The sequence below is a fragment of the Harmonia axyridis genome, chromosome 4 (genome assembly GCF_914767665.1).
Source record: "Harmonia axyridis chromosome 4, icHarAxyr1.1, whole genome shotgun sequence".
In the NCBI taxonomy this organism is placed as follows: Eukaryota; Metazoa; Arthropoda; class Insecta; order Coleoptera; family Coccinellidae; genus Harmonia; species Harmonia axyridis.
Window position 1 is genome coordinate 35,001,401 of NC_059504.1, and position 13,343 is coordinate 35,014,743.

General features: G+C 31.0%; 1 protein-coding gene across 2 annotated transcripts in view; it reads right to left on the reverse strand.

The window, feature by feature from the left end:
• Positions 1 to 13,343, reverse strand: part of LOC123678296 — a 51,596-nt gene that overhangs the window by 12,485 nt on the left and 25,768 nt on the right. Inside the window, exons 1-2 of one of the 2 annotated variants that reach the window (XM_045615274.1) lie at positions 6,094 to 6,598; positions 670 to 852 (exon numbers count right to left, since the gene is read on the reverse strand). In XM_045615274.1, coding sequence (XP_045471230.1) covers positions 670 to 852; positions 6,094 to 6,270 — 360 coding nt within the window. In that variant the 5' untranslated portion in view covers positions 6,271 to 6,598. Of the gene's footprint in view, positions 1 to 669; positions 853 to 6,093; positions 6,599 to 13,343 lie in introns of those variants that run through there. The other variant, XM_045615275.1, reaches the window with a different exon arrangement.

Sequence of the window (13,343 nt, forward strand, 5' to 3'; positions counted from 1 at the left end):
AATTAAAACAATGAATGTAATAATACTAGAGTTCGGTATAAGTAAAAAACTGATTTTTCACAAACTATTTTCAGTAATTAACAGAATAAATGGTGTTTAATTCAATATTGAATAATATCTGTATATTAAATTCTCAATAATACAAAAATATTTGAATCATCAACGCACATCAAAAAATATTTTATGATATGGTATGCTAAGCTAATAATGGTAATATAATAATGGAAGTTCATTCGCCCTGAATATGTACATAACTGATAATATCTGCTTTGATTAATATTCGATTTACATCAGATGAGAAGAAGTGAAGTCAATAGTGCTCTTGAAAATTTTGGGCTAGGATAATGATTCAAATTTTGACGGAATCGACAGTACTCAGCACATAAGCTTAAATTATTTTCGACTCTACACTCTACAGGCTGGTCCGTAAAACACGTTTTTTCAAATGGGAATGGCCAATTTTTATATCATACTCATTCTTGTAGCATGCTACATTGCAAATTGAAAACCATAATGGATTATCCATTATTTTCATGATCACAAAACCGATTGAGATTCATAGCCCAAAATTTCTAAGCGTTATCCCTACATAATGCATTCTTAAGTCAAGCTACATTTCATTTCGACATAAGTAAACAATAATTATTGGGAAAAAAAATACAACTTTACCTTCAAATGTCGATGGATATCTCTTAAGCCTACACGTATAGTATGAGCATCATAAGGTAGATATATGGCTTTCCTTATTTCCAATAAAGCTTCACCACGTAAGCCTTCTCCAAGAGCCATTAATATAACCCCAATTCCATACGGAGAAAAAGCTATGTTATTTTCATTGTGTATGTTGTGTGCCTATAGGGGGAAATTTTTATTGAATAGTTTATCTTTTAAAATTTTTAGGGTAGAATAGAATGTCCAAATGTCTGTATTTTTTTAAATTGGAGTCGAGAGTGGTCTGAAACAATTGGGTTCGAATTGCTCAACTCACTGATGCAGAATTCGAGGTAAAACTCTAGAACGAAATGTGCTTTCAGATTTGAAATTTTCAGGGTGAGTTTAGGATCCTATATTGGTAAACTTCGTCAATGAGCAAAATTTTCCTGAGTAGCTTCCATACGGAAGAAAAATTCATATTTTTCTGATATGGTATCCCTCTGGATGACAGAATATCTTCCGGAGAACGGACTGACTTGTTAATAATTCAGAATACCAAATTTGAACGCGATAGAAGTGAAATATTTCGATTTCTCAGATTACGATTCGATTCGTTCGTTTCTATTCGAGTTAAAGAATAAGGCTATGATCATAGCTTTTGTCAGGTCCAATCTATGGTTCAATTAACTAACTTTTTATGTTTCCTATCAACGAAGTCACAATTTGCTTGAAAATAATTTGTGCTATCATAATGACAATCAATGCAAGTAATAATTGTTATCAAACTTGATTATTAATGTGATAGATTGTGAGTAAAATAGTATAAAAACCTCGGGGAAATCGTAGTAGATCACTCCCCCATTCGGTATGTAATATAGGTACCATTATTTTGAAAGGTATGGAAAAATGAATGAAATATCAGAGCAAAATAATTATGATGCATGTCTGAGAAAGCAGAATTTATGAAAAATTTGAATTATATTTTTGTTCAACTGAACCAATTTTCATATTTTTGAATCAAATTTCTCGAAATAAATTGAGACGACTATAGTCTTCATTTATTTTATACATGTTAGCAATTCATAATGTAATATTAAGCCCATTAATACTGAGACCATAGAATCCTAAGCACATCATGCTGAGGCCATAATTGTCAAAATCAATCACGAGCATGAGACTGTATGATCGAACCCAATCTACAGGGCAAGTACCAAGGCACAGAATAGAGAGGTATTGATACCTCTCTATTCTGTGACCAAGGTACCGTCGCTCTAACATACTATTTTAATACGCTCTATTAGTGTGACGTCACACACCTCCATTTTTGGTTCTCCTGTCAGTATTCGGAATCCAAACAAATAAATTGTCATTCAAATTAGGTGTCGTTGAAGGAATTGGCTTATTTTCATAAATAAGAGTATTTGAGGAACGATTTCAGTATTAATTGATAGACAGAAGGAACGAGGTTAATACCAGTAAGTTTGAATCCTGTATCATTCCCCAGATTTTGTAAAAAGCCGTGTTTATTAGTTGAACTTCAAGTTCGAACTTACTGGCATTAATCTCGTGCCTTCTGTCTATCAATTAATAGTAAAATCGTTCCTTAAATAATCTTATTTATCAAAATAAGCCAATTTTTTCAACGACAACGTACTAATTTGAATGACAATTTGTTTGTTTGGATTCCAAACACTGACAGAAGAACTAAAATGGCGATGTGTGACGTCATCACTAATAGAGCGTATAAGGCCCTCACTGGTATCACTTCGATATAGATCCTGTATAGTAAGTTAGTTCTACTCGAGGTTCTACTGTGTTTGTTATAATAAATTCTGCGCCCTGGGTGATGATAGTATTATTTCTTACATTAGATACTGTAGATAATCAATACATCAAATTAAAAAAATGAGCTCAATTTCCTCATGTTTATTATGTCATTTTGATACATAATCTTCTAGATCTTTTTCTCTGATAGATCTACAATAGTTCATTAAATTGAAGAGCAAACAATTCAATGAACGGCGTTAAAATGTCTTCAATGAATAACACCAGATTGAAATTCAACAGCATGAGAGGGAAAAGTGAACTATTGCGTAAAATTTGTGGTGTTTTTGATGTTGAATCAGTTAATGATCGGCACGACTATAAATTAACCTATCTATTACAAATGACTGGTTCCGATACATGTATGTCTATTTAATTGGAGTTGACATCAAAATTGGTGATTCATTCCCATTCATAACAAATTAATATTTTTCAGAGATCTCTGTTGTACATTTGTTCATCCTTGACACATTTAACAACAAATAATATGTTATTGATGCGAATAGGTATTTTCTTATATGGAAGCAGGAATGAGTACTAGGGTCTGAGGCAGAATAAGAGGTTATTTAAAAAAAAATGGGAAGGATATTTTATTCAATGATTCATTATTTCCATATACAGGGTGATTCACCAGGATAGCCTATTAGACGTTTATGGAAAACTATTCATAATTTGGAGCTGAAAATTTGCATTTTGGGATTTGAGACAATGATCCTTCTCCTCAAAATATTTTCAGATCTCTACAACTTCCGGTCATATCGGAAACATACTACTACTTCCTTATTTCAAATGACACACCCAGTATATTATTGCATCATTAGATAGCTTTTTTTTTCGGCAATATACGATACCTTTGGTGAAAGCTCAACGGTTTATGAATTAATAGGATTCTTATGAAAAAAATGGTGGCGATGAGGATTCACATTTTTTTGAATTTTTTGGCAAAAAATGCTTCTTTCGAATTTTTTTTTACTTTTTCGATTCTGCAAGTACGTAGTTTTATAAGACTGTTTAAGGTTTGGACTAAAAATGTACAGGGTGTTCATATGAAGATCATGAACTTGGACAACTCAAATTCATCAAAACTCAAGATTTTCAAATTAGAAACTATATTTTTTATTATTTCAGTCGATCTACGAACAAAAATAGTGGGGGTTACTTAAGCAAACCCTATACTCAAAATGAATACTTTTATGGCCAGTAGCATCATTTGCCTAAACATTGATTGAAATTTAAACATTGATTACTTTCTGATTTGTCTCAACAATTCAGAAAGTAATCAATGTTTAAATTTTTAATCAGTGTAAAGGCAAATGGTGCAACTGGCCATTAAGAGTTATCGAGGAAATCCTTCAATGAAGAAAAACAGCAATTCCTCACCGTGTGGAGTAGTCTGTGACTTCTGGAAAACACAGAAAAAAACTAAAATTCGATGTTTGAATAACTAAATTCGTAAATTTCATTAATTATAATTAATTTTCGTTGGGAGTGTTGAGAAATCCATAAACCCATACAATTTTCAATTACGAATTATTTATTACAATAATTGAAATGCCAAATTTAGTTATGGAAACATCGAATTTTAGTTTCTTTCTGTGTTTTCCGAAAGTCACAGACTACTTCACACAGTTAGAAACTACGGTTTTTCCTCATTTAGAGTTCTTCCTCGATAACTCTTAAAGTATTCATTCTAGATATAGGGTTTGCTTGAGTCCACTATTTTGTATGTAGAATCGATTGAAATAATGAAAAATATAGGTTCTAATTTGAAAATCTTGAGTTTTGAAGAATTTGAGTTGTCCAAGTTCATGATCTGCTTATAAATCTCCTGTACATTTTTTGTTCCAAACCGCTTACAGTCTTATAATTCTTGGTATTTGCAGAATCGAAAAAAACAATTTTTTTTCGAAAAAAGCTTTTTCTGCTTATATTTTTAGTTTTAAATTTAAGTGTGCCATGATGGTTCCGATTCATTCCAATTGATCCGTCTAATACTAGAAAAATCGAAATCCGCCAAAAATACTAAATTGCGTTTTTTATGAGCAAAGTTCATTGTAATCGTTTTTGGGGTAAAACTCAATATTTTCAAATGGAACCATATTGGAACCGTGGTACTATTCATAAGTACTATCAATGAGGAATTCATCCATACCTTGAAATAAAATGTGCGATCAATACAATCAAAATTACAGCTAAAAGAAAATAAAAAAATACAATTATTTTGTTTTAGCTGTAATTTTGATTTTATTGAACGCACATTTTATTAACATGTATGGATAAATTCCTTATTAATAGTACTAATAAATGGTACCACGGTACTAAAATGGTCCCATTTGAAAAAATTGAGTTTTACCCCAAAAACGATTACGATGAACTTTATTTGCTCATAAAAAACGCAATTTAGTATTTTTGACGAGATTTCGATTTTTTTAGTATTAGACGGGTGAATTGGAATAAATCGGAACCATCATGGCACACTTAAATGGAAAACTGAAAATTGAATTATAAAAAATTTTGACGTTTGAAATGTCACTTATGTGAAATCATTGGATTCAGAAAATTATGCAGATTGCAAAAATGTAATAATATACAGGGTGTTCCATTTAAAAATCGAAAGTTGGCATCACTTCCGGCGAAACAGGAAGTGAAAAAAAAATCATTTGTAAGGCAAAAAGTGTCGCTTATTATGTATATTATGGGATATCCCAAATTTCAATCTATAACCTCCAAAACTAACGGAGATAAGGGGGGTGTACCATGATCCTGTTACACCCGGTATGTTCCGTTTGCTATTAATTGTTATAATTTATTGTGATTGCAATAAATTACTTATTAGATATAATAATAGATAAATAGTTTGGTACAAAGCCTCTTTGATTTTAAGAAATAAATCATATCTATGTCTCCAAATTAAGGCATACTGTCATTCGGTCACAATACAGAAAAAAAAAGAATAGAATAAAATTAACATAAAATACGATGAGAATCGCTAACGGTTTATAATGAAAAAATAGGAAATTTAAAAAAAAGGTATTTGAAAAATTTAGAACCAAATCATTTTTCGAATAATATGTAGGTATGTAGGGGAAAAAATTTACAGCGCCGCAACGCCCGACGTCGTTTACTTGTACAAAATGCCGTTCACAGAATAAAAGAATATTTGGCCATTTTCGAGAAAACTGGTGTTACCAAGATAATCAACAATAATTTTTCTATTTCGTTCCTAAAAATATTTTAATCTACTTCAGTGTTTGGTTTTAAGTTTTAACATGCCGGAATTCTCAAATGATGTGATAAGTGTGATTTTTGGTCGGAGTTCAGACTCACCATCAATATCCTCAAACCGAAATTATTAAGAACATCCCTATGTAGGGGAAAAAATTTACAGCGCCGCAACGCCCGACGTCGTTTACTTGTACAAAATGCCGTTCACAGAATAAAAGAATATTTGGCCATTTTCGAGAAAACTGGTGTTACCAAGATAATCAACAATAATTTTTCTATTTCGTTCCTAAAAATATTTTAATCTACTTCAGTGTTTGGTTTTAAGTTTTAACATGCCGGAATTCTCAAATGATGTGATAAGTGTGATTTTTGGTCGGAGTTCAGACTCACCATCAATATCCTCAAACCGAAATTATTAAGAACATCCACCATCAATTCCGAATCGCTATATTTCCCGTGGTAATGGTCATATCTTCTCCCGTAAAAATCACCATGACCAGCAGCTAGAACACAACCGAAAAAGGCCATCGAACTCAAAAACAGCTTGTACAACAAAATGGGATTCATAGTTATTCCGTCAATGTTCGAAAAACCGGTAGAATAGCACTTTTTCAGCGTGTTTTTCAATTGTTTTCGCTTCCTGATAGAACCATGACGGTGCCGGTATCACCACGAGTATCCAACTGAACACCGCCCGAAGAACTGAAGATGAATGAAATTGGCGTAAAGACACGAACAGGTGGGAAGATCATTATGGTGATTTCCCGTTTATTGAAATTTTCGAACTTTGTATGTATTTCAAACTGCATTGTGATTAGAGTTTAATTCTGCAGATTTTGTGGAATCACGTTGATTCGAGAACAATGAATGAAAATTGTGGCATTATTTGTAGACCTTGGTAGAGAGGACCCATGGCTTGACTAATACCTCGCCTGTAATTACACCGCGAAATGGCCCCATAGTTAAATTACTAAATTATGCATGGGATAATAATATCATCGAAATGTTTTCCTAAAGAAGACATGTAGAAAAAATAGGACCACTTTTTATAATAATACTTTGTTGATCAAGATTGTTTTTATTCAGGGTGAACCAACTTTGATGTTTTAGAGTTTGAAGAAAAAAGTTAATTGAAAAAGATATTTAGTGTTATGGATAGAATTTTTTATCATTCATTATTATATTGAAATCAGAAGATGCAGTAAATTCATAAAAATATTGAATCAAAATACTCAATTCATATAGGTACAGAGTTTCCTGGTAGTAACAGTATCGGGTGTCCCAAAATTCGTTGTCCAGTGAGAGGATCTCAAAATCCCTTTGAGCTAGAAAAAATGAATGGCTCATTTTTGGGCCCAATTTTTGACAAAATTTATTTGGTGAAAACCGCAACTCTCATCAGAGGTAGAGTAGAATAAGGTAAGTATGGATGGGCTATTAAAAATTAATATACGGCTTTACTCAGAAAGCTACAAGGTGAGTTTTCATATTCATGGAAATATTCATCATCAGAACCAAACTTATCGGCGGAACTTATTGAAACTTGGGATGTTATTGACACGTGGTGGGATCGGATGAGAGAGATATTAATTATTCGAATGTTCCAGGGCCGGACTCATTTTTCCTCATTTGAAGTATTGAGGTTGAAAATATCACTTTGTATGTCGAATTTAAAATTATATTTTCGATTTCCAAAAAGAGCATAAATTTAGTTCAATACTCAAAGTCACATCTAACGTTTTATTCTTTTTTTATGAAGTTCGATTATTTGATTTATTCAGGATTGAGGTAATTGAGGAAAAGTCGAGAATGAATAAAAAGCGTATAAATCTTCTCGAAAACACAGTGAATGTCTATAGTAGATGATAAGAATTTGCTAATACCTATATGAATTAATTCATTAGTGAAAAAACAATAAAAAACAGAAGAAATATATACCCATAGAAAAAATATAATTCTACATTTGAACAATTTTGTGGTGATTTTTTTATGCTGAGAACATTCTGACAACTAAAATTTGAGATAGTTGTAACTTATTGCTTGTGTTCCGTATTGTTATAAAATTTTGTAATTATCAAAATGACCAATTTGACAAATAAAGAATATACTGATATTATCTTCGTGTATATGTTATGTGTGAGGGAAATAGACGAGGCTCAGTTAGCCAAAGATGATGATGTGTTTATTACTCAGATGTCTGACGGTTGTTTGGTAAGTTCGGTTCATCTTGAATTCTTACAAATTATTTTACCCGGCATGCTACAAGGCATTTTTACAGGAATACATTTTCAACATGATGGGTCTGCACCTTATTTTGGTTTAGAAGTGAGAAATTTCCCTTAACAATACTTTCCCAAATAGATAGATAGGTCGAGGAGAACCCGTATCATAGCCTTCTCGGTTTCCAGATCTTAACCCACTTGATTATTTCTTATGGGGAATATATGGCTAATGCTGAACACATCCAGTCAAGAGACTATTTGATGAATAAAGTAATTAACTGTTGCGATATATTAAGAAATAATGGCAATATGAATCGGAATCTGAAAATTCTACAATAGAAAATAAGAAAATTGTTTTCAATTCGTACAACACTTCAAATAACTTTTACTGATTCCCAATATAAAGGATTCATTCGCTTTCTTTGTTATTTTTAAGACTTGTTGTTTCATTATTAAATGAGTTTATAGAAGCTCCATACTTTCTAAATGATTTTTCGAAAGAATTTTTGAAAGAATTTTACTTTTCATGTTCAATCAAGAGATATGTCAGTCCTTCGTAAATGAATAAATTAAGTTTTTTCGAATTTTGTCCAATTTCAAAAATTAATAAAAAAAAAGAATGTTAGATGTGTTCAAGTGATATCAGGTATTGAATCTGAATTTATGCTCTTTTCGGAAATCAAAACAATTATTTCAAATTCGAAATACATAGTGATATTTTAGAATTGGAGAACAATTTTCAGTTTGATGAGAATTTTCATATTGACTGTGTAGCCAGAACGCCCAGAACAATAGAAAATTCAATCAAAATATCGAAAGAGATTACTTCATATTTTGCTAACAAAAGATCTGTCCGAGTTGAAATTTATTCCGTATATTTATATTATATAAAATAATCACTGGAATGTTCATAGCGAATTTCAGGAAGACCGTATCAACAGATCCCCTCATTTAGATAAAATAACTAACAACAATGACGTGATGCTAATTTACATCTTATACAGGGTGTTTCATCATCAACTGACAGACATATACAGGGTGAGTCTTTGACTTGTACATATATTTCAACCGAAGATTCCTGAGGTCAATAGAAACCCTTTTTTCATTTACCATTTTTTCCGATTCGGCCCGGTTAAAAAGATACAGGCTGTTGAAAATCGATAAAAAAATGTCATGATTTCATAAGGATAATTTTTCCATATAATGAATGGAAAAGTAAATTGATTAATTGAAATAACCAAAAATCTACAATACAATGATTCTGTTGATAAATTCAACTACTTGAATAAGTGAAGCACTAGTTCTGTAATGAATACTTATTCAAACTTCATACTCATTGATGTACTGAAAAATAATTTAAAAGTCACTGATTTCACCATTAACCCAGATCCTATCCTATTATCTAGTACATGTACTGATCCAATCCATATGTTTCAGAATTAATAGCTATTGATATTTTAAGGCATACACATAGTTTGTAGTTACTGTCCTTGGTTTATAGATATTATAATACTGAATACATCTGAGATCAGGAATCATTGAGAATAAACTCGAATAATGGCAGGCCTAATTTAATAATTATTGGCTAAATATTGAATGTTTTTTATTTCGCACAATACATCTGCTAAATGAATCTACGTAAGAAGTTTAAGAGTAAAAAATGTTAAACCTGGTTATTTATAAATTAAATGAAAATAAAGACAATTTATTATTATGGTAGTTTGTACTTCAATTCTTGTTTTTTGATATGCATTTTTTTGTTTCAGTAATGAAAAATGTTTATTTCAAATTGCTTTGAATGTTGTATACCTGGGGCACTGGATTTATAGTAAAAGAGTAATACATGATTTCAAGTCACTGTTAATCTTTCGATAAGTTTATCAAAAGCTTCAGTTTATTGAGTACTTTTGAAAAAAAGGTATACCTTACAAGAATTCAAAATTTATTTTACATGTAGTTGATATGTGAAAACAAAAAAAAAAGATTACATAATTGTTGGGAAGTTTCATAATATTTTCAGTTTATCTGTTCGATAACAAACAAGTAAATTTACTTGTACGTTGTACTTCCTTTTTTCTAGCCGAATACCATTTTACCATCTTCAGGAAAATAAAATTTTCGAAGATGTTGATTATAACATTGATAATATTAAGGAAAGACTAATTGCTTCTTTATTATCAAAAGTACTCGAGAGCATTTTTTGGAGTTACCTATTGGGTATCAAATTTTCAGACAGAATATTGGCATTAGTGAACACTAAGAAGAAAAGGATTTCAAATATTTTCATGATAACAAATTACTGAGCTTTGGCACAGCCCTATAATATGAAGATATTTCATTGAAGTTAATATTCTATTTTGAATAATTCTGATCGAAACTCATTTTCAAGTGAATTTTCACAAACTAGGCTCCTTATAAAATAAAACCAATCAAGATATGAAATCCCATTAAAAACTGCTGCTGCCAAACATTACTATAATCTTCTTCCAGTCTTCTGAGCTTTCATCGATACATAACAATACATCCTAAAATTTCATTTTTACGTGATTGAATACTTCTATCCATTTGCTATTCGATAATTTCATCCTAGAACATTTGATTGACATACTTTTAAGAGGGCCAAAATTGTTTTAACGTGAAAATAAATAAAAAACTTCAGTGAGTTGAAAGAAGCAGAATATTCAATAGTGGATATTCATATTGAATACCACCATTTCATTTTTAATACAAAAATCAAGATCAATAATTAATCAATAATGGAATATTGAAGATTCATGAAACTTATAAGCTTCTAGGATGAAAAAGGAAAAAAATTCATTTCCTTCTGGAAATTATTTATTCCTTCTCATACTACTGTTATTTTTAACAAGATAAAATCGCAATTTTCCATCACAAAATTACCTCTGTGTGATACAGAGGTGATTCCATCTTCCACATAAATCCATTCATGAAACTGCCTTTTCATTTTCGAGCTAAGTTATTGTGTAGGTACTTAGATAAAGTATTCTGGGTTCATTCAATCCAAAATGCAAGCGTTCTTACACTTCTTGCTACCCTAAAAATTTAAAACTTTTCTCACTGATTCCATGATAATAAGAATTCAAATTGAACACTGGTTTGAATACCACTTTTTTGCTGACCTCTAGATAACAAAATATACTCAATTAGCCCAAATTTCTAGTAATGTACAAAACTTCAACCGTTTGTTGGGTTTCTTGAATTTTATTGACAAAACATAACATAACCTTTAAACATAACATTACAGATGCGAGATGATTAGTATTCATATGTACATAGATTTAGCTTATTATTCTGTAGGTGTTTTGTGACTGTAAACTTGGCAACGTGGAAAGTCCACAGATGATTATCATTTATGTTTATTTACCTTTATGAAAATTAAAGGTTATATGAATTGTTAACTCTTGTAGGAAAAGAGGTGAAAAAGCGAAAATAAATGATTGGATATGAATATCAGATTTAATATGGGTGGTTGCAAGCTGAATTTTTTATTATTATCGAATATAAAATAGAAATCAAGAGAAAAATAATCAACATATTCATCTCCCACGAAATTGCTATAACTCATTTATTATATTGAAAATAATACTTCGGTCACCAAAGGGAATGGAAAAAGTGAGTTTATGCTTGTTTTGCTAATATAGTAACCCATTTCCAAAGTTCAAATGGTATAAATTTATGCTTGGAAAAACTTCAGTGGGCTGATTTCCAGGTTCGGCATAGCTCATTATGAAAACTTAAAATGGCCATATCTTTTCAACCGAGCCGAATCGGAAAAAATGGTAAATGAAAAAAGTGTTTCTTTTGACCTCAAGAATCTACGGTTAAAATATATGTACAAGTCAAAGACTCACCCTGTATATGTACATATTAAAGTCTTACAGATAACACCGGGAGATACATTTTGTCTTATGTAATATACCTCGTGTTCGAAGCATAAGCGAGATGCAGGCTGTTCAACGTCATTTCTGAGTAATATTCTATTGAGTGTGGTCAGTTATGTATAGCTTTGAAATTACAGTTTCTGTTCACATCAGAGTATTTTTGAATGTTCAATTCAAAAAAGGTGAAAAACTCTGAAAAAAATGAAATATGGCAGAAAACTTGCAATGTCTGTTTTTGTTGTCAAATTGAATTTCATTTTCTGAATGAAATTTTTTTTTACATATTTTTAAGAGTTATCGAGGAGGAAATTTGAATAAGAAAAAATCGCAATTTCCTACTGTGTGGAGTAGTCGGTGACCGAGTCTGTGTTTTCCGGAAGACACAGAAAGAAACTAAAAATTTTTGGTTTTTCTGCAGAAATATTGCAACAAAATGTGAGTCCTCCTCCCAACTGTTTTTTTCATAAAAATGTCATTAACTCATGAACCATTGAGTTTTTACCCAAGGTATAGCATATTGCTGAAATTGTCATAAAAAATCTATCTAATGATGCAATAATATACTGGGTGTGCAATTTGAAATAAGGAAGTAGTAGCATAGTATAGTTATACTATGGTAGTAGTCTGTTTTCAGTGTAACTGGAGGTGGTAGGGATCTAAGGAGATTTCAGGGAGAAAGATTATTGCCTCAAACCTCAAGGAAGAATAAATTTGGATGGCTTTGATGAATATTTAATATTTTTTGATTCTGTATTCATATTAGTGTTATGTATAAAAAAGCACAATCATGAAACATATCAACAATTTCGATAAAATTTTTTTTTGCAGTTGACATGTAAAAAAAAATTTGTTCGATTTATGAAAAAAAAATTTACAATTCTTGAAGAATTGAATTCATTCAGAAGATGAAATTCAATTTGGAAACAAAAAATCTCGAATATTGCAGTTTTTCTGCCATTTTAATTTTTTTTCAGAGTTTTCCACCTTTTCTGAAATGTGCACTCATCAAAAATACTCTGATATGACCAGAAATCGTAACTTCAAAGGTTATACATAACTGACCACACACAATATAGATCATTGCTCAGAAATGACGTTGAACACCCTGTATCTCGCTTATGCTTCAAAAACGAGGTATATGTAAATGTAAAAATGATTCTCCCGGTGTCCTCTATGTATGTTTGTCCAGTTTATGATTGAACACCCTGAATATATTTAAATACACAATTCTTTGGTCTCCAAGAGCGCATGATAAATATGTGTTCAAAAGCCCTTGATGCCAAGTCAGTGCTCTAAATACATTTCAAATCAAAAAGCTATCGAAACAATTATTGAAAATTACTCAGAATGCATATCAAACTGAAAACGAAATAAAATAATTTTTCATTCAACTTCAGAAAGTTTCTATCAAAAAATCGTAAATGACTCCCCTTATAACGCGAAAGAATTTGCACACCTTCAATTTCAGCGTGTGAAAGGAATGCAAATATAAGTAATTATTTGAGAAGCTTTTCCA